Source organism: Oncorhynchus mykiss, chromosome 9, assembly GCF_013265735.2.
Source record: "Oncorhynchus mykiss isolate Arlee chromosome 9, USDA_OmykA_1.1, whole genome shotgun sequence".
In the NCBI taxonomy this organism is placed as follows: Eukaryota; Metazoa; Chordata; class Actinopteri; order Salmoniformes; family Salmonidae; genus Oncorhynchus; species Oncorhynchus mykiss.
This window is the reverse complement of record NC_048573.1, coordinates 46,322,574-46,345,654: the sequence shown is the minus strand read 5'-3', so window position 1 is coordinate 46,345,654 and position 23,081 is coordinate 46,322,574. Positions and strand designations below refer to the sequence as shown.

At 40.6% G+C, this 23,081-nt stretch overlaps 1 protein-coding gene across 1 annotated transcript in view; it reads right to left on the bottom strand.

Annotated features, from left to right (window-relative positions):
• The window catches only part of LOC110532219 (N-terminal EF-hand calcium-binding protein 1), a 36,187-nt gene that overhangs the window by 8,688 nt on the left and 4,418 nt on the right, over positions 1–23,081 (bottom strand). The window contains exons 2-6 of the mRNA XM_021615926.2: positions 20,934–20,958; positions 9,739–9,847; positions 8,480–8,505; positions 8,218–8,315; positions 753–889 (exon numbers count right to left, since the gene is read on the bottom strand). Coding sequence (XP_021471601.2) covers positions 753–889; positions 8,218–8,315; positions 8,480–8,505; positions 9,739–9,847; positions 20,934–20,958 — 395 coding nt within the window. The remainder of the gene's footprint in view (positions 1–752; positions 890–8,217; positions 8,316–8,479; positions 8,506–9,738; positions 9,848–20,933; positions 20,959–23,081) is intronic.

The following is a 23,081-nucleotide window of genomic DNA, read 5'->3' as shown; positions in this document are numbered from 1 at the left end:
CAATTGGCAACAGATTTTCATGCGAATATTAACAAATCTGCATAAAAACAATATGCACATTTTCCCACCAGATATGTATTTCCATCATATTGACTTGGGTCAGATAAAAGGCTGTGTGTGATGACGTAGTGCACATAACTTTTGCGGTTAAATTCCCATGTACAAAATAAAAGATACAAGCTAAATGGGTTTCCAATGCATTTTCAACACTAATGATGGTCTTGTCACAACAACAGTTGCATTATATAGCGAATGTGCCCACTCTGGTCTTGGCACGTGCCAACAGCTCGCAGATACAGTGCGGGTATCGCCTATATGATGAGAATATTATGGACAAAAGAGAACGATTATTTTTATTTGTCAAACGGTAGCCAAACGTTGATCATCACGTCACCAGAATAAGACCCTCAATATCTTATTGGAAAGGAGCATCAAGCTCATCACTGTGCAGTTTCAGCACCCTTTGAAGTTCATAATTTATTTAATCTGTAGCCTAAACTGCATGCTTTGTGTGGGAGGACCACACAACATATCAAATTGACTTTGAAATTATGGTTATTATATCAATATTTGCACATAAAAGCGTTTCCATTTTCACATAATTAGCTTTACAGACCAAAAAAATCCTGGAGTTGCAAACTCCAAAGCTTGCGCTATGCTTTACCAACTGAAATACAGTAGCAGTGCACAGTGAGAGAGTGATTAAGGGAGAACGCAGAGTATCATAGATAGTCGTTGCGGTGCTACTCTACCTGCCAGTGCAGCTCTGCTCATCCACGGCCTCCATAGCGCAGTCTAATGACGACTGCAGGGACTGCAGCTGGGTGTTGGTCTCTCGCAGAAGGAAACGTGTCACAAACTGTCCCAACACCGATGAGCCCTGGTACTCCTGAACAGGGAGGGGGTGAGGAGTGGGGTAGAGTGGGAAGAAAGCTTCAATGAAACAAATCCTATTCAATGGTAATTTTAATGATTATTAATAATAATAATAAATATATACACATTCTTCCTTGCAGATTTTCTCAAGCTCTGTTGGATGGGTAGCGTCACTGCACAGCTTTTTTCAGGTCTCTCAAGAAATGTTAGTTCAGGTTCAAGTCCGGGCTCTGGCTGGGCCACTCAAGGATATTCAGAGATTTGTCCCGAAGCCACTTCTGCGTTGCTTAGGGTCGTTGTCCTGTTGGGAGGTGAACCTTCGCCCCAGTCTTAGGTCCTGAGTGCTCTGGAGCAGGTTTTAATCAAGGATCTCTTTGTACTTTGCTCCATTCATCTTTCCCTCAATCCTGACTAGTCTCCCAGTCCCTGTCGCTGAAAAACATCCCCACAGTATGATGCTGCCACCACCATGCTTCACCTTAGGGATGATGCCAGGTTTCCTCCAGATGTGACGCTTGCCATTCAGGCCAGAGTTCAATCTTGGTTTCATCAGACCAGAGAATCTTGTTTCTCATGGTGTGAGAGTCGTTTAGGTGGCTTTTGGCAAACTCCAAGTGGGTTGTCATGTGCCTTTTACTGAGGAGTGTCTTCCGTCTGGCCACTCAACCATAAAGGCCTGATTGGTGGAGTGCTGCAGATATGGGTGTCCTTCTGGAAGGTTCTCCCATCAGTGCAGAGGAACTCTGGAGCTCTTTCGGAGTGACCATCGGTTCTTGGTCACCTCCCTGACGATTGTCACCTCTCCCCCGATTGCTCAGTTTGGCCGGGCGGCCAGCTCTAGGAAAATCTTGAGAAGCAACCCCACACATGAATGCTCTCAGGATGAATGCTCTCACACGATTGATGGTAGCGCTCACCTTGTCTTCTCCGGACAAGCTTTTTTCCAGATGCCCCAAACAAAGGGGATTCATCAGAGAAAATTACTTTATCCCAGTCCTCAGCAGTCCAATCCCTATACCTTTTGCAGAATATCAGTCTGTCCCTGATGTTTTTCCTGGAGAGAAGTAGCTTCTTTGCTGCCCTTCTTGACACCAGGCCATCCTCCAAAAGTCTTCACCTCACTGTGTTTGAAAATGCACTCACACCTGCATGCTGCCATTCCTGAGCAAGCTCTGTACTGGTGGTGCCCCGATCCCGCAGCTGAATCAACTTTAGGAGACAGTCCTGGCGCTTGCTGGACTTTCTTGGGTGCCCTGAAGCCTTCTTCACAACAATTGAACCGCTCTCCTTGAAGTTCTTGATGATCCGATAAATCGTTGTTTTAGGTGCAATCTTACTGGCAACAATATCCTTGCCCGTGAAGCCCTTTTTGTGCAAAACAATGATGACGGCACGTGTTTCCTTGCAGGTAACCATGATTGACAGAGGAAGAACAAGGATTCCAAGCACCACCCTCCTTTTGAAGCTGTTAGTCTGTTATTCGAACTCAATCAGCATGACAGAGTGATCTCCAGCCTTGTCCTCGTCAACACTCACACCTGTGTTAACGAGAGAATCACTGACATGATGTCAGCTGGTCCTTTTGTGGCAGGGCTGAAATGCAGTGGAAATGTTTTTTGGGGGATTCAGAACATTTTCATGGCAAAGAGGGACTTTGCAATTAATTGCAATACATCTGATCACTCTTCATAACATTCTGGAGTATATGCAAATGCCCATCATACAAACTGAGGCAGCAGACTTTGTGAAAATTAATATTTGTGTCATTTTCAAAACTTTTGGCCACGACTGTACAGTTGAAGTCGGAAGTTTACATACACTTAGGTTGGAGTCATTAAAACTCTTTTTTCAACCACTCCACACATTTCTTGTTAACAAACTATAGTTTTGGCAAGTCGGTTAGGACATCTACTTTGTGCAATGACACAAGTACTTTTTCCAAGAATTGTTTACAGACAGATTATTTCACTTATAATTCACTGTATCACAATTCCAGTGGGTCAGAAGTTTACATACACTAAGTTGACTGTGTCTTTAAACAGCTTGGAAAATTCCAGGAAATGATGTCATGGCTTCAGAAGCTTCTGTTAGGCTAATTGACATCATTCGAGTCAATTGGAGGTGTACCTGTGGATGTATTTCAAGGCCTACCTTCAAACTCAATGCTTCTTTGCTTGACATCCTTGGAAAATCAAAATAAATCAGCCAAGACCTCAGAATAAAAATTGTAGACCTTCAGAAGTCTGGTTCACCCTTAGGAGTAATTTCCAAATGCCTGAAGGTACCACGATCATCTGTACAAACAATAGTACGCAAATATAAACACCATGGGACCACACAGCCGTGCAAATCAATCCCAGAACAACAGCAAAGGACCCTGTGAAGATGCTGGAGGAAACAGGTACAAAAGTATCTATATCCACAGTAAAACGAGTCCTATATTGACATAACCTGAAAGGCCACTCAGCAAGGAAGAAGCCACTGCTCCAAAACCGCCATAAAACAAAGCCAGACTACAGGTTGCAACTGCACATGGGGACAATTTTGGAGAAATGTCCTTTGGTTTGATGAAACAAAAATAGAATTGTTTGGCCATAATGACCATCGTTATGTTTGGATGAAAAAGGGGAGGCTTGCAAGCCAAAGAACACCATCCCAACCGTGAAGCACAGGGGTGGCAGCATCATGTTGTGGGAGCGCTTTGCTGCAGGAGGGACTGGTGCACTTCACAAAATAGATGCCATCATGAGGGGGGGAAATTATGTGGATATATTGAAGCAACATCTCAAGACATCAGTCAGGAAGTTAAAGCTTGGTCGCAAAAGGGTCTTCCCATTTGTAGAATATAGTAAAAATAAAGAAAACCCCTGGAATGAATAGGTGTGTCCAAACTTTTGACTGGTACTGTATATATACAGATGTCGGATCTTAATTTGAGCCAGTTTGCTACAGCAGGAAAATAGTCCTGCAGTAACAGGAAATTTGTATAATTTTTTTTGTAGAGATTAATACACTTTTCATCAGGGCAAATTAAGTCTGACAAAGTGGAAATTGCAAACTTTGCAAGCCTTTTAAACCTTGAATACATTATTTTGCATTCACTTCTGACAGCACTATCTGGAAATCTACTATCGGCACTTAATCGAATCCCGGCCTGTGTCGTTTTTGAGGAATTTCACACACCAAAAATGAGCTAAATTGATCTTAAATGTGCTTAATGTGAAAATGTTACGGGGTGCCAGGTGTCATGTGTAACGGTGTGTGACAAGTAACATCGTAAAACAATTTTTCATTATACTTTTGTTTTTTATCACTTCACTAGCTGAGAAAGCCTGCTGTGTTCTCACCGATCTCTGTATGATTCTATTGGTTTTATTTTTGTAGGTACTGAAAATGCCCCATGGCGCTATGAAATGGAGTTATCGAAATTGAGTGTGCAGTGCCTTGAAGGTGTGCCAAAATTGCAACCTATGGAAACATTGTTTTGTATCTCTTCCTTCCCTATTCTGAATGCATTCAGTTGTACAATTGACTAAGTATCCCCCTTTCCCATTCCTTTCCAATGTTTTCTTTCTCCCTCCCAGCATCCTGTATACTTCAGGAGTAAGGAAGAATTTGAAATGTTTTACTAAATCTCTCTTTCTCTCAGAGTTGCAGATTTTCTGTTGAAAATGGGTGATTTATTCTTTTTATCTTTTTATCTCAGCACTGCACTGAAAGAAAGAAAATAATTCTACAGTATTCAGTTGTAACTCCTCATGGATAAAATCCATGCTGCTCTTTCTATAAAATCTATAAAATACATTCTGTGTCTCCTAATAGGATGGCTGATATACTGTAAGACCAGTTTTGCCTTTTAGATCATACTTAATACGATTGTATGGATAGGCGGGACCTGATATATCAGCATTTCTACTCTGAGAATATGGGACCAGCGCTGTGGAAAGCATTTGATTGAATGTTATCAACACCATGGCTGTAGAGACACACTTTAGTGTTCACCCCCACTTTAGTGTTCCAAGAAGAGACATATTAACTAGTACTGATATATAAAGAGGAGTGTTGATAGGGTTTGTCCTGAAGTCAGTCAAGCTAGGACTGGGGGAGGGCAAGGTTGATCCCAGTATAGCCCTCAAGGCAATAACTTCTCCTTGCAGTGAATCAAAACAGACATTGGGCAGAATAATGACGGAATGGAAAAGGCAAAGGAGGACTGTCTGAGAGAGAGAGGGGGGGGGAATAGGGAGGGTGGGAGAAAGAAATAGCTACATAGAGAGAAAGAGGGATAGATGGGGAAAGGTAGGGGTAGGGAGGGTGAAAGAGATAGGGAGATAGATATATAGTGAGGGGTGGAGGGAGAAAGAGGTAGATAGAGAGAGGGAGAGAAAGAAAGACGATAACCAGCTTTGTAGCTCTGGTGCAGTTCTATCTCTAGAGTATGTTTGACGTCAGACAGTAGGAGTGCTGGGGGGGTTCATGTCAGCATTGGTTATTGTCACGTCATTCTCCGTTCACAGATGAGATCACAATCTTTATCTGGTGTGTGTGTGTGCGCACATGCGTGCATGTTGTTACCATGGTCACATCCCTCAAAACCATTACATAGCACAAATACAGTGCATTCAGAAAGTATTCAGACCTCTTCCCTTTTTCCAGATTTTGTTACGTTACAGCCTTATTCTAAAATGGATTAAATCAAACATTTCCCTCATCAATCTACACACAATATCACATAATGACAAAGCAAAAACAATTTTTTAGAAATGTTTGCAAATGTATTACAAATCAAAATATATAAATATTATATTAACATAAATATTCAGACCCTTTAATAATCAGTACTTTGTTGAAGCACCTTTGGAAAAAAATGTTAATTCGTATTTTACTCAGTACTTTGTTGAAGCACTTTTCTACAATTTTATTGTAGTCGACGTGTGGTAAATTCAATTGATTGGACATGGTTTGGAAAGGCACACACCTATCTATACTGGTCAGTTGACAGTGCATGTCAAAGCAAAAACCAAGTGATGAGGTCAAATGAATTGTCCCTAGAGCTCCGAGACAGTGTACCAAAAAATGTCTGCATCATTGAAGGTCTCCAAGACTCTTCCTAGAGCTGGCCGCTAGGCCAAACTGAGCAATCGGGGGAGAGTTCCTTTGTGGAGATGGGAGAACATTCCAGAAAGACAACCAGAGTGAGGGTTCACCTTCCAACAGGATAACGACCCTAAGCACAAAGCCAAGGCAACGCAGAAGTGGCTTCCAGACAAGTCTCCGAATGTCCTTGAGTGGCCCAGCCAGAGCCTGATCTAACATCTCTGGATAGACCTGAAAATAGCTGTACACGATGCTCCACATCCAACCTGACAGAGCTTGAGAGGATCTGAATGGGAGAAATTCCCCAAATATATGTGTGCCAAGCTTGTAGTGTCATACCCAAGAAGACTTGAGGCTTTGCTTTGTCATTATGGGGTATTGTGTGTAGATTGATGAGGGGGGGGGGGAACAATATACTGTAATACTTTAAAAAAAAATAAGGCTGTAACATAACAAAATGTGGAAAAAGTCAAGGGGTCTGAATACTTTCCGAATGCACTGTATATACTGCTGTCCCTTAACCCAGGGTTTCCCAAACTCGGTCCTGGGGTCCCCCCTGGGTGAACGTTTTGTTTTTTGCCCTTGAACTACACAGCTGATTCGAATAACCAACTCATCATCAAGCTTTGATTAGTTGAATCAGCTGTGTAGTGTTAGGGGAAAAAAACTAAATGTGCACCCCCGGGGGGGGGGGGGGGGGGGGGGGGGGGGGGGGGGGGGGGTCAGGACTGAGTTTTGGAAATAATGGCTTAACCCACCCATACACACTGCTGTGTCACTATAGCAATACCGACACAAATGGCACAAAGTGGGGATGGGGAGACACAGCATATTGTACCAAGGACCAATCAATAATGTACATCTGCATCCGTTCACACAAGTTGCCTTAATCTTTTCACAGCACAATCCGCTTATCATTTTTGAATTTGAAGAACGATAAAGCTTAGCCTGATCCCAATATCAAGAATTAGATGAGACTGATGAAGTGTACGCAGTGGTATCGATTAAGTCTTATCGGGGGTTCTTTGATGTTGATCTGAACGCAGTGCTTATTAGAGTAATCATTTCACTAAGCTCACCCAGGGCTCCAGGCTGCCTCCGTATGAGCTCTGAGCAGAAATCCTATATAGATTGCACCAAATTAACACCGTTCTGCTTCACGTCTTCAAAAATATTATTACAAATTCTCTTTTTAGTTTGTTTCTTCATAACCAAGCATGATTCTTTGAAGTGATGTCTAGTTTTGGGAAGCAATGCCCAGTTAACCCAGGAGGCTGGTGAGGGGCGGACGACTCATAATAATGGCTGGAATGGAGTGGAATGGAAATGGAAACCATGTGTTTGATGTGTTTGATACCATTCCATTTATTCTGTTCCAGTTATTACTCTGAGCCCATCCTCCCCAATTAAGTTGCCACCAGCCACCTTTGCCTGACAGAGAAGGCAGCCATGGTTTTATATGCTTTACTTCATGCTTGGACCCTGATAGTAGTTTAAACTGTTGAAATACTAACTAAAGGGTGTGACCCAAGATAGGCCAGAAATTACCAACCAGAAGTTCTTTGCTGGGTTTGGAGGGGATTCTTCTTTAAGAACTTCCGAATTTACAGCACCTGTCCAACTAGAGATATGTTGGTCCTCATACAGACACCACAGTTCACAATAAAAATATCTACACCACCATGGTTGAAGCTGAAGTGTTAGGGAAGGGTCCCTGCAGGTTACAGCCCAATGTTTTCAAATGCAGCATCAGTGTGAAAGAGGAAGAGGACTCAGTTGTGCAGATCTACTTTCCATACTGTCATATCACTGTCACAGCTGAGAAATCTGAGACGCTTCAAAAGGTAACAAAAGCCTATGCAAAATCCTACTGGGGAAAGGGGCGGATCAACTGGCTATTGTCTTGCTGCTCACTTAATATTCTCAGTAGACATCAACAATATGTTGCTTGAAACATTTGTAATGGCGAACGGTAACAACAGCGAAATGTAATGGAAAGAGATGGTCAAGTGAGTTTCTTTTACCAAATGAGTTCTGCAGTTAAGAATCCCAGACAGTTGGTTGTAATGTTAAAGAGATAATTCAGCAATATTAGCGTTTATTGGCAGTGGCTAGTTTAACAAAAGCAAAGTGTGGATCTCAGTCACACTTTGTGCAGAGACTATTTTCGAGGTAAGGAAACACATATCTAAATATGTCATTTCACGGAACTATCCTTTTAAACATGCTGTATTGGCCACAAACCTCTTTAGTTTTATCCATGGCCTTCAGGATGGCGACGTTCAGCTTCTCCAGAGCAGAAAGGACGTTCAGATATTCCCCCAGGTGTGGAGAGAAGTATTCTGGGGGTGGATATACAAAGAGCTGTCAGGTACAATATTGAATATTCATAGCCTTTGTAATTTAAAATCCTGTAAAAGACGAGATTAGATTATGGTAAAGGCCTTGAGAGAGCATTTCGACAGCAAACAGTCAATAAAAACAGAGAAGAGTCAGAGAGAAATACCTGAGAGTTTGTCTGTGTCGAGGTTGCTGAGAGGTATGAAAATTGGCAGAGGAAGAAGATGACAAAAACATTAATGGAATCAGGGAAGACCAGAAATCTCATCAAACCACTTTAACCTTTTACTGTAGTGGGCTAAATCAGGATCACACAAGGTATTTCTTGGTAGTCTAAAACAAATCTACTTTGAAACAAAAGTATACACTTCACACACATGGTTATGGGCGTAAACAAAGAAGACACCTATACCATGCCAGATATAGAGTTGATATGTATTCAATTTTGAGATTGGATCCCAATATTACATTTTATATAGATCACAAAAGAATGAAATATAACAAAACCGTTTGACATAGAAACACCGGATTTTCTGCGTGTTTTTTTAAATGTATGTTTATCACAAATAATATGAATAATATTCCACCCATGAGGCCACTAGGTCCTTTGACTGCAGGTAAGGACAACAGGTCAAGACATTTCCATGAGAAAAGCCGCTATTGTTATCCTGTGATACATTCCCTAGAGATACAAAGGAGCAAAAAGAAAGAAAACCAAAGGATTGTGTAAAAGTCTATTACATAGTATGTGTATCTTCTTTTATAATGCACACATTGTCTTCAAAGAAAGCCTTATACCTCTACTTTTCCTGACCAACGGTATCAATTATGAGGACATCGTTTGACTACATTGTCTTTCATTTTTTCCCCTCTGTCTTTATAATCTATTGTGTATAAACATGCTGGGGTACAGGTGTACATTTTTAGGACACCCTCAGCTTCAAGCTTCACTCCTCACCCCTCTGGAGCCTTCAATAGACCACTAAAAATACCCACTGGGTAAAAACGGGTTCAATCAACATTGTTTCCACCTCATTTTAACAAAATAATTAAATGTGGCGACATTGAGTCAACGTGGAAAACTGATTGGATTTGCAAAAAGTCCTCCTTGAACCTAAATCCAATGACAGGTTGACATTTTTTTGTGCCCAGTGGGTACAGATTCTAAGCTCCCTTGATGAAATATTGACACATCCTCATTGAAGTGTAAACGTCCCACCTGTGTGGCAGTTACGTCCCGCCTGTGTGGCAGTTACGTCCCGCCTGTGTGGCAGTTACGTCCCGCCTGTGTGGCAGTTACGTCCCGCCTGTGTGGCAGTTACGTCCCGCCTGTGTGGCAGTTACGTCCCGCCTGTGTGGCAGTTACGTCCCGCCTGTGTGGCAGTGACTGAATAGGATTCCCAGAGGCAAATAAGACGCACTCACTCAGTCTGCTGCCTGTCAATTGAGTAGAACAGCTCCTGCATCTGCTCTGGGGTGAGGATACCGTCGGCAAAGTACGACTGGAACTCCTCCAGGGATAGCTTGCCATCGTCTGAGAGAGGGAAACCAGGGACATATTAACTACCTACTGAAACAGAGAAGACGATAAAGGAGTATTCATGACTCAGTTTGTTCAAGACTCAAGTTACTGGAACTAAATAACTGTGTTGGGTTCTGAGAATAGGAAATATACTTATTCATGTCACTGAGGGAGAGAGGGTAACGTATAACGTTTACATTATGTCAGGATATGTTATTGTTAGCCATTAGGGATCCTATGGGAGGGATCCTCTGGGAGGAGAAGAGACACAGCCTTGTGTTGAGTGCAGGGAAGCGATCACATGTGGCAGGCAATGATAACGGGAGAGAGCCATGGATTAGTGATGGAGGGGGGTCGAGATCAGGTCAGGTCATGTTAAGGGAGAAATAAAAGTTTATGGCCCGTATCATTTAGTGTCCTGCCTAGCAGTAAAGAACAATGTTTGTACCGATGTGTAGGAGGAGACTCAGGAGGAAGGGTTAAATATCAGTGCTTGGGTGAAATGTTGTCTAATGCAGCTGTATTGCTCCTCTGGGAAAATAAACTTGGTTAAGCTTTCATAGTGTCCGTAGAGTTTATTTTCTCTGAGAATTAGTACCTAACACTGTCTCAGTGAGTCGAGTGCACTATATAAATTAAGTACAGGAATATCTTTCTTCACGCCTGGCTTTCTCAATTAAGTGATAATGCCCAAGAAGCTGGTGTTTGGAGGATATATTTGCATGGGTATTTGTCTCGGGCCAACAAACTGTACCAATATATCCGACAAACACCAGCTTTGAGGGGATTATCACTTAATTGAGATAAAGCCAGGCGTGAATAAAGAGCATTATCACTTTTATACAATGGGTTATGAACATATTCAAATAATGATTGACATATTTTCTTTAAAAACTTTATTTTTATGAAATTATTCATGCTATTTCAACCTTCCTCGAGATATAGTCCCGACACAAATCTAGGGTTGCTACCCAAGCCAGCTGGTCGTTACGTATTTTTATTCTAAATCTATGGACACGACCCAGTCGTACATTCTAAGTGTTCCGTTGCCATGATGGCTGGCAACGTTATTATCCCTTGCTTGCTAGCTAGCCAACTACAGCTAAGTTACAGTCATGTCAAACAGTGTAGCCAGAATAACAGCAAAGTAGATGCACTTGCATTTGTTTAAGCTGTTTTCTTGTGATTGTTTTTTTAGGATACATCCATAAAAATGAGCTAATGAGCGAATTTCGCCTGGCATAGAACATTTGTTCTCTCGCCAAGCAACTGTTCAGAGAGCCAACTACACAGCTAACACAATCACTTCAAACTGAAGCTGGAATGACTTGCAAACTTGCTGCATTTCGTTTTTTTATATGGACATTTCTTTGTAAATCAATACAAATGATGCTGAATCATGAGTTCATTACCATATGACAGCTGGAGTTCAAATTTCAATTTTGAAACAATGTTGCAAATGTCAGAGAGACAGACAGCAAGGTTTGTACAAATCTCCACTGTTGAAAACTAAATGTTAGTCTAAAAGAAATGGGAGATAATGTCTAGATGCTTTTTACAGTGTAGATCTATATAGTATATCAATTGCCTGTCTGAGCTGATGAGACAGCGGGATGGAACAGAGTAAATGGGCATTTCAACATCATAGATTTAGCCGGGGGTAACGTGTGGAATAGACATCCTCTGAAATGCGGTTTTAACCAATCAGCATCCAGGATTAGACCCACCCGTTGTATAAATTCCAATTATTTCACATAACTCCCTATGCTGAAACAAAATATTCAGAAGACAAAACCACTGTTGTCAATGGCAACCCTTTTTCAAGGCAATATTTGATTTGAAGAGTTTTCCCTCTTGAAACTGAAGTATGCAGAATTCAGATTCTTTGTCTTCCCCTTTCTTACTTTACAGTACATCAGTGTCTCTCATCTTCTCCAATGATATGGAAGGAATAACTTGATCATCAATTTAATTATGATTTACATTTGACAATCCCTTTGATTCTCTTCATCTTCTAATATTTCAACATTCTCTTAAAGTGTAAAGACCGACGCTGGGGTCGAGAAGCAGGTACGGGGAGTTGACATTTAATGAGGAACAGACAAAGAGCAAGACAGGAACAGCGTCAGCACACAACGACAAACGACAATCAATGCAGCAACGGGGAACAGAGATGAGGAACTAACAAATATAGGGGAGGTAAAAAACAGGTGAGTCCAATAATACGCTGATACGCGTGACGGGGGAAGACAGGTGTGCGTACTGATGGTGGCAGGAGTGCGTAATGCTGGGGAGCCTGGCACTTTCGAGTGCCAAGGAGGGGAAGCGGGAACAGGCGTGACATATAGTCTTAAAGAGGTTGTTCACATTTATTGCCTGTCAAAATCAAATAAATGTAAATAAGTGAGCTATCCATTTAAGGTAATGAATATGCAGCCATGTAACCATGTCACAAACACTTGTCTGTAAAACAAAGTTAAGTACAGTGTATTCCTATGGTAAGTCATGCTGGTGGCTCTGCAGAGAGCCTGTGGAGGCCCTGGGGGACAGGCAGGCAGAGTGTGGGGTGATTAGAGTGGTCTGGGCTCACTGACAGGCTGACTGGGGATTAATGAGATCTATCCCAGCTCTGCTCCACAAACTCCGACTACCACTAGAGACTGAGCTATGAGAGATAGAGATCCACCAGTCAACAGACATCAGACAGCTAGGCCTACAGTAAATAATTACATATGTGAGGAAATTTGCCATCATTCTGGCCTAATGCCATGTCATGAATTTAATTCATGAGGGCAAGTCATTTTAAGCAACCATAATGTCATCCAAGTGGGCTTCATTTATGAAATTATATTGTTAATCTTAATTTCTTATGCACGACAACTTTTGAAAATGCTGCTTTTAGAGCATATGAGGATGAAAGATATTTTAGCTCTGGGAGAGGAAAAAGGTTTGACACAACTCCTACTAGAATTTTTCATCTGGCTTGACCTCAAATTGTAAGAATAAAGTAACGGACAAATAAAGGACCAAACCAATTTCTTCAAACTTCCTTAGTATTCCAAACGCAAAGCCTGCTCTATTTCATTCATAGATGTACAGTAACTGCTTAGGGAGAATGCTAAAGTAGTTTCACTACTATATGCTTAAATCTCTTTGTTCTAGTTTCACACCCAATTACATACCAAAATGTGTAATCAGACAACATAATCCAGATTGCACAATATCCAAGCATGTTCCCAATAGTGATGGGCTAATACTGCTAGCATGATTAGGTGACGACTACTGTTATTTTCGCCCTCAAATCAAGTCGGCCAAGCTACACTGCACATTTTAGGTTTACTGTCCCATCACCAAGGGTAGTGAAGAAGAAAAACACTATTCAGTGCTTGGAAGTGGAAGTAAAAGGTGTTTGTACTCACTTTAAATATACTGTACATTACCAGTGTTCATATTTTAAAATGAATATTCTAAAAGAGGCACCAGTACTGTTACAGAAGCAGAAGAACATTAGTGGTGCCCATAATCTGTACCGGCGTGGACCGGCCCAAGTTAGGCACTGCCCATATTTCAATCTGCCAGGTTTCTGCTAACTGACCAAACAAGCTCTTTGAGAAAAACTACCATCACTCATCTGTCAGAAATTGAATTGTGATTATTATTGATAATAATAATAATAATATTATTATCCTTTTCATTATACAGATAATTTCAAAGATTAAAAAAAAACAAAAGCACATGTAGTTCTTGGGCTGTCCAGGTTACATCCAACTCTGGTGGGCTGCACAAAGGTCTAGCCTGGCTACAACAGTCTCCTGAAAGTCAATCAAGAAGAGCCTTCACTTTCCATCCTAAGCCCCCTCCCCGCCACGCCATTCTCAGCTCCTCTGATGCCCTGAAGCAGGCTTGAGTAGGGGGCAATCAGTGGTCGCACCCAGCAGTAAAATCATCAGGCCACCCCTTGTCATTCCCAGCTTCTCTGCCGACTTCATGGGTAGATACACCTCAAACAACATGTAGCACCCAATTGGTTGAAGCCTGTGCCCATTTGATTTTGCTAGGGGGTACACATCAATAGTTGGGATAGTCCTTCCTGGAGTGAGCGATGCACTTAAAATTACAACAATCCTCTGTGTTCTCCAAGCATGTGCCATCTCCAGTTTCAAATAAAAACAAACGCTAGCTAGAATTGTCAATATTGTACTGTATTCAATATACCGTTGAATCAATATATAAATAATCAATCATTACTAAGCTAACGAAATAAAAATAATATTCAATATTTTTTTATAAAAAAACAGTAAAATAGTCAAATATTTACACATTTACAGGAGCTCTCTGCCTAGCTGGCCTCACGGCACCATGGCAACCTATAATAGTAAGGAATACATTAATTACATTTACTTTCCTTCAAAACGTTTTGTGGCTGAAAAGTTTATATTAAACCACTGCTGGTAAGAGTTCCTGGAGAGCTATCCTCCTGAAGGTTTTCACTCCAACCCCAGTTGCAATTTACCTGATTCAGCTTATTAACCAGCTAACTATTAGAATCAGGTGTGCTAGATTAGGGTTGGAGTGAAAACCTACAGGAAGGTAGCTCTACAGGAACAGGGTTGGAAAGCCCTGGCATAAATCAAAGCAATCCCCACTACAACACTGTCTCTCTAACCAAATCCTACTAGAAACATATTTCTTTGAGGGTCTGCTAAAGTAAGGCAGACAAAAACGGATTCTCAGAGTCTGGACCAAAGCAGCACATTCAATAATTCATAAGCCCCATCCCCAGCCTAGTTTTAAGGGGACACTGGATATATGAGTATCATAGCCAGAAAGCTTAAAGCATCTCATGTCCCAGTATACTCAAACTGTCAACTGGAATTGGTGGCATTGGCAACTCAATTGTCCTTCCCACACCAACTGATCAGCGACCATCATGAAAAAGCTGCACTAATCCATCCTTATTAGTTAATTAACAATGTCTCCAATAAGAATCCATTATAAAGATGAGTCATATTTACATGAAGAGGTCCTATAGGCTAGTCATTTTCCATAGTTTCAATGTACAGTATAAATGTTGGTTCCATAAAATACTCACAACCCTTTAAAATGATGCATGTATTGTAATCTATGAAGAAAGACAAGCATGTGTAGTTCATCTTGAACCTTTATTGGAAAATAGAAATCGGAAGGGTAATCTACAGAGTAATAACTACTAACATGCCATTATAGTTTTTTTTAATACAGTGAATGCATTTGTGATAAACAATACAACCAAAATCACTGATCACTTGCCTAAAGTTTGAACTTTCAACTTTGGTCACAAGCTATCTAGTCACCAACGGTTAAACTGCTGAATGACTCATTGAGTCTCCTCCAATAGAAAATTATACATTTTAGGTAGCTTGGTCACTGTGAGTTGTGTGAGCAACCCATACTAGATTTTCACCTCTTTCTCAGAGACCACTGATACAGGGAAGTTTCCCAACTCTGTGGAGGTAGAGGAGGGGCTGCACAATCCCAAAAATCATAGTGATGGAGTCAGAAATAACGAATGAAAAAAGTCGCACAGCCTCATCGAGGACATCGTACAAAGTCATAATTACCATCTCAGGGAGGTAATTCACCATCATAGCCACCAGGATAATCCAAATGATCTTAAACGCCCTCATCTTCATGCTGTTTGTCCTCTCCCTCTCTCTGCCCCTGTCTCCCAGCCCAGGCTGTTTCAGAGCCCTGACAACTGACAGGCAGCAGAATGATACCACAAACATCAGGATGAGGTCCTGAACCAAGATAGCATAGTTGAATAGGCTTGTGAGTAAAGACAATTTAAGAGGAACCATACAGAACAAAGAGGAGCCAAGCACAATCAGCCAGGCAACACCACAACACCCCACCCTGTATCTGAGGGGTTTGTATTTCAGGAAGAAAACAGGTCGGACCACAGCCAGGTAGCGCTCCACACAGATGCAGCATTGAAACAGAGGTCGGCCAGTGTGCAATAAACCAATTGAAAATGCCTCAATATATGTAACTGCAGTTGTTTGGATGAGCTTGCAGAGAAATCTGACAAGATAAAACAGGCAGTAGAGGATTTCAGACACGGTCAGGTTGAGAGTGAAGAACTGTGAGGCCACCGTTCCTCCCGTTCCGGTCACTATTAGCCACAGGACACACACATTGGTGGGGAGACCCAGGATGATGTTGATTGCACAGGAGGCAGTGTAGATGTGTTCTAAACGATCAGCTGCTGAAGAGCTGTTTGTCTTTGAGATATTCATGTCTTCCCCTTCTGTACTGGTGTGTGAGCGTCGATATTCTTCAACGATAAAGAGTTGTCATTCTGATTATTTCCTGTTGCAACAGCACAGTAAATCAGACAATCAAATTAACCAGGGTTCAATTCCATTTGAAGTCAGTCAATTCAAGACATGCATCAATATTGGCACAACATGCTATGTGTTACTGTCACTCAATAACTACATTTACATGCACACAACTATTGTGAATACTCAAATGAATGTAACAGTTTGATTAAAATGTTTACATGCTTTTGCAAGAAGAACGATCTCCTTAATAATCCTGTTTGCATGAACACATCTGATAATCAGGCTACCTGATGGGACTGAAAAATACAGAAAATCATCAAAATAAACGTTCTATCACAGCGACCATTTCCAATTTGTTGTTGCTAACTATAGCTAGTGGCTAGGTGACTAACACTAAAGTTAGCTAGGTGGCAAATGCTAACGTTAGCTAGGTTGCTAATGTTAGCTAGTCTAGGGGTTAAGGTTAGGAGTTAGGTTAAAGGGTTAAGGTTAGGGTTAGGGTTAACTAACATGTTAAGTACTTGTAAAGTAGCTAAAAAGTTGTAATTAGTTGCAAGGTTGACTAATTAGCTAAAATTGTCCATGATGACATTCAAACACACAACCTTTGGGTTGCTAGACATTCCTATACCCACCCATCCATCCTGACCAGCCACTCGCCTTTTGTTTTTGCCTTAAATAACCTTCTGCCTTAGTATCCAAACGTAACATATCATACTAATTTGAGTGTCCTTAAATGTACATTTACTATAGTACGTCCTAGTCTATGAGACCAGGTTGAATGCACAGCAGGAATTATGATTAAGGTGTTTACATGTCCTATTATTCGAATGATTGATAAACAAATCTAGGTGTTGTAATCGCTGTATGCTTACTTTGATTATGACCTCAAGTCGATTAAGATAATCAGAATAAGGCGTTTACATGACTAATGCCATACTCAGCCTATTCTTGCCATAATCAGTTTAATATCAAATTATTAGTGCACATCTATTGAAATGAATCAATTCAACAAATATTGCACTGTTTCTCATTGTTTCTTACATAAAAAACTAAGTCAGAGCCAAAATGAACAAACCTGAATGGATGAAGTTCTCTTCTTGTCTGTCTTGAGTACAGACAACACACCCTCACCCACACACTGACTTATACCCACAACCATGCCCTCACCCACACACCTGTAAATTGATACTGCCCATCAACTCATGTGATAGACAACATACACCTGGTATGCAAATACATCCATTGGCTATGACAACACTTAGTGACATTAAGTATGATTCAAGAGAATATGCCGTGCCGTGTGGAATGTATTATGAATACTGGGCCACGACCAGAGTTTCTGCCTGTCCAGGTCATATGAAGTTAATCCTTTAATACATTTTATATAGCAACTTATAATTTGAAAGATATCTTCCAACCAAAATACAACCTTAGTTTATTTATCCACTTACCATGGCTGTAGTCGAATCCCCAATACTTTTTTTGAATACATTTTTATTTCAAACATAATTAATATTTGATAGTCATTTTGTGTGTTGTCAGTATCACCATAGAGTCCCTTTCATCCTGAAAACACCTTTAAAAAAACACAGCAATACAACTAATCACTTTCAGATTTTAAGGTTTTTAAGTGTTTTTCTATGTACTGAGATAGAAAGTCATGAGTGAGAGGGGTAGACATAGATATGAAGTCGCAGGCAGTGGTTGAACCCATACCATAAGGGGCAATGTGTGGTCCAGAGGCAGCAGCACTACACTAGACCACTAGACCAGACTCCGACAGAGAATTTAATGTTTTGATGTATCATAAAACAATTCAAAAGTGGATTAAACAGCAATAAAGTCAAATACCTAAGAAAGCAAAAATACATATCCATACACTGTCTTAGGGATTTGACCACAGCCAAGTACAATAAGTGAACAAATGTATGTAAGTTTGTATTTAAGGGCATTGTCATTTCATTAGACATCTATTTTTATGCTCATAAGTGGATTTTTCATGCAAATATGCACAAGTATTTCAAGTTAGGATTTGTCCATAGCTAAGTCTCTCTCTTTGTCTTCAGACTCGATAATATGTGTCTCAAATGGCAAGTCCCTACATAGTGCACTAGTTTTGACCAAAATAACTGCACTATATATAGGGACTAAGGTGCCATTTGGGTCAGAACCTAGGAAACATGCCAGAGTTATGGCCTCCATTGGCCCTCAGTTGGCCCTCAGAAAATCATGTCTAAGGCACTTAAGGCATTTCGTTAAAGCCCTTCATTTGATGAGCAGATCACTTTAACTGTTCACTTTATCATAGCCCAATTTAACTATCCTGAAAAAGTGGACCTCATCCTGTTTAAACACATTATGATATTGCATTGGATCAAACCGAGAAAATGGCGGATTGTTGAGCTCCTTAAGAAAGTCCATTATTCATTACAATAGCATAGGGAGAAGGACTTGCTTTGGCAAGTAGCCAGCTCTCATAATGTGGTAAATCTGCAGTGCTCACGGCGTATCATGGCAGCCCACTTAGTGTTGCTCAGAAGCATACATTTTCCTCCAGGGTGCGCGGCTCAGCGAGTTAGATGAAAACCATGGAAGGCTTTTTTTTTTTACTGCAATTTGAAGATAACTAGTGCAAAACACACACACACACTCAAGTTCTGTTTTCACAGCAAAGTGAAAAAAGCAACTCATTTATGTTTTTTCAGGGGAGGATAAAAATCCAGGTTGTTAAGGAGCTAGACAGCATCCGACATGTTAATGTTAAATGCTAGGCTCATTACTGCAATGTATTCCATACCAATGTCCAACCCAAGTCACAGGTTTAGTTCACCACTTGCTACAATATGCTGCTCTTCTGTTATCCTACAGAGCCAAAGAGTCACTCTCTGGCAGAGACGGGTCAAATCTATAATAAGGAAAGAGTCCGTCTTTTCTCCTGAACGTCAGTATTGTACATTCTCTGCCTCTCCTATACACAACAGCCCATCTCACTGACCAGCAAAAGGGCATATTTTAGGGCTGCATGTCTTGAATGACATGATCGACCAATGGGTTTGTTTCTGTGATTCCTCGCATCCTATTTGCCTCCTTCTGTCCATATTGGAGGAGAAGATCCAAGGTCCCTCGGCCCAAAATGCTATAATGCATTTTGAGAAGGAGGCGAGGAGAGCCGTTGCGAGGAATCCAGGAGTGTCCTTGGATGACCTTTGCTCAAGGGAGTATGTATTGCATCATTAACACTCTGTTATATAACAACGCTCTCCAGCTAAAGCTGTCCTGCGTTCATACATGCATTAATCACCATCCTTATTACATTTCACATCCCATTACGCTCTAATGCAAGGCATGAATAAAACATGAGAAGGAAACACAAATGCCTATTTGTCACTGTAATTTCCCAAAGCCAAACGTTTCAATGTGTTTTTCCCCGTGGAGTTTAGGGACGGCACTCACTTAAAGACTTTATGTTTGAATCACAAATAAATCAAGTTAAAACAAATCTAAAACCAGAGAAAACATTTTGTTTAAAGGTGTTGGAACATGGATGCTATAGTCTAGTATGCTATTGGTTTGTGCTGCATTTCACTCAATAACATTTTCAGGTCCAACCATGTTTCTTTTTTCCATGTTTGCACAAGATATGACAAAGCAAGAGCAAATGATCTGTCTGGGGTTTTCCGATAACAATTACAGTCCAAAAAACACTGACAATTTATACAACAGACTACATGCCTGACTTGAGCATTGCATGGTGGATAGGCTCAGTCAAGGGGATCCACCGAATCTCTGAATCTCCACAAGGCATGCCCTGTCAATCCTCATGTTTCATATATACAACCGACCGCCCCTTTGCCATCGCTGCAAGATTTTGCTCCCAAGTCTGAGAAAGATATCAGCAAAGTAGATAGATAAGGCTCTGCTGCTTTTGTATCTGATGAACAAGAATGAACATTACCCGATGAACATTACCCTAGGCTTTAGATTTTAATCTAACCAGTCTCTCAAAATGAAGTTATCACAGTCCCTCATTTTCTGTGCCTACAATAAACTAAAATTGCTCCTTTAAGAGCCCCAAACAATGAAGGATGTTTTTAATGATTGGTAATATCAAGAAGAGCGTCAGACTACAGTCACCAGACTGGTCTCATAGATTAGATGTAACATACTGTAGTAACCGTAAACCTGGGACAATCAAATTAGTATGATATGTTACGTTTGGTATGGTTACATAAGACAGAAGCCTACTTAAGGAAAAAACTAAAGGAAGGTGCTACTTTGCAACTACTTAGCTAACTCTTCCCCTAACCTTAATTTAACCTAACTCCTAACCCGAACCTTCACCCTGACCTTAACCCTTTAACCTAAACCTAACCCTAACCCTAACCTTAACCCTGGCCTTAACCATAACCCTAACCTTAACCCTTTAACCTAACCCTAACCCTAACCTTAACCCTGGCCTTAACCGTAACCCTAACCTTAACCCATAAACCCTAGCCTAGCTACCGTTGGACACCAAGCTAACGTTAGCCACAAGAAATTGGAATTCGTAACATATCATACGAAATGGATGATGGACATCCACAAATTAATACATACATATGAAACGTAACATATCATACTAAATGGAGAGTCTCGGATTTACAGAATAATACCAAATGCTCTGAGACCAGGTTGTAGACATATACAGTTTTTGCAAGGAGGCCATTTGAAAAACCATGAAAGCAAATCCTTTGTGTGACCATCTTATTAATAGCATAAATTGTACTCACCATTTTTGTCTGCACGGCGAAATATCTGGAAATGAAAAAACAACAAACATTAAATCAAACAATCGACATAATTCATGTTTAAAGCAAATAACAATACGGTAAAACATGCAGTAAAAGTGGCACAAAAAATCTGGAAAACTGCATTGTGTGGATAATTATACACAAAATATAAGGGTGAGATTCTACCTTGACAAATAAACCAGGATGGAAAAGAACTGAGGCACGTTAGGAAGATAATGTATGTATGATTCATAGACCATGTATAATATCATGATACATGTTTTGGTATGCTGCATTTGTGCACAAGAAAACATTAAAGATTAACTATAATATCTGCAAGCATTTTTTTTTATATATATCTGAGAGAGATGTCATCTCAGGAAATGATGATGTTAAATGTTTAGCAGGATGCAGCTCTGGATGAAAGTTGGTCATTTGCTAGGCAAATGATTCTTGGTCATTTGAGGAACATTGGTCTTTTACCAGGCAACTGTAACGACTGTTGGTGGAAGAAGGTGAGGACCAAGGTGCAGCGTGGTACGTGTTCATGTTTCTTTATTGACTCTGAACACTAAATACAAAAATAACAAAGGGAATAACCGAAACAGTCCTGAAAGGTGAAAAACACTAAACAGAAAACATAGAAAATGAACATAGAATGCCCACCCTAGTCATACCCTGGCCTAACCAAAATAGAGAATAAAAACCTATCTATGGCCAGGGCGTGACAGCAACACTGTAATCGAGCTGTTCCGGAAAGGTTGCCTAAGCACTCAACCTGGTCTCAGAGCAAAACGTATTAGATTTGACTCAAATCTGTGCCATTCCATTTAGTATGATATGCACTTTACGTCTGGTTACATTACATTGCCCTACCAATGTAATAGCAGTCGTACAATATGATACGAATTGTAGGATGTATAGTATCCTACGTCTTGATCGCACCAGTTTGCTTTGACACATTTAGTATGATATATTACGTTCGACTGCTTTAGTATGATATATTACGTTCGACTGATTTAGTTTGATATATTACGTTCAACTGATTTAGCATAATATATGACATTTCACTGCTTTAGTATGATATATGACATTTGACTGCTTTAGTATGATACATTACGTTTGACTGTTGTAGTATGATATGCTACGTTAGGTTTTGGGTTAGGAGTTAAAGAGCTAGTTAACATGCTAAGTATTTGTAAAGCATTTCCAAAGTTGCTAAAGTTGTCCGTGATGAGATTCAAATCCGCAACCTTTGGGTTGCTAGACATTTGCGTTGTACACCTACCCATCCACCCTGACCAACCACCCTTCTTTTTGTTTTCACCATTAAGTAACCTATTGTTATACCAAACGTAACAAATCATATTAATTAAGAGTGTCCAGGATTTATGTCGGCCAATGTAACGTAACCTAATGTAAAGTAAAAAATGACACTAAATGGAGAGGCGCTGATTTTGTCAAATACAATACTTTTCACTCGGAGACCAGGCTGAAGCACCGCAGGGAACATATTTGCACAAATGAGGGCCGAATGTTGTGTTTGCACTACTAGTACAATCAGGCCCTTCATCAAGTGTTACGTTAGTGACACTTTGTACAATTAAATCAGCTCTATAGCCATTGAAACTCCTATGTGTATTTAAGTCAGAGCAAAATCCACTAAAAGAACTAGTCCTGTCACGCCCTGGCCTTAGTTATCTTTGTTTTCTTTATTATTTTGGTTAGGTCAGGGTGTGACATGGGGGATTTATGTGTTTTGTCTGGTCTAGGGGTTTTGTATGTTTATGGGGTGGTGTCCTGTCTAGGTAGTTTTGTATGTCTATGGTTGCCTAGATTGGTTCTCAATTAGAGGCAGCTGTCTATCGTTGTCTCTGATTGGGAACCATATTTAGGCAGCCATATTCTGTGGGTACCTTGTGGGTGATTGTCTTCTGTCATTGCACCAGATAGGACTGTTTGGGTTTTCACTTTTGTTGTTTATGAATTTTGTAGCGTTCTCGTTTATCGTCGATATTAAAGATGTTGAACACTAACCACGCTGCATTTTGGTCCTCCTCTCCTTCGACGGAAGAAAGCTGTTACAAGTCCAATGGTTGGCTGAGTGCAGTATTGAGCTTTGCACACAGGTTCATAATGGCTACCTAT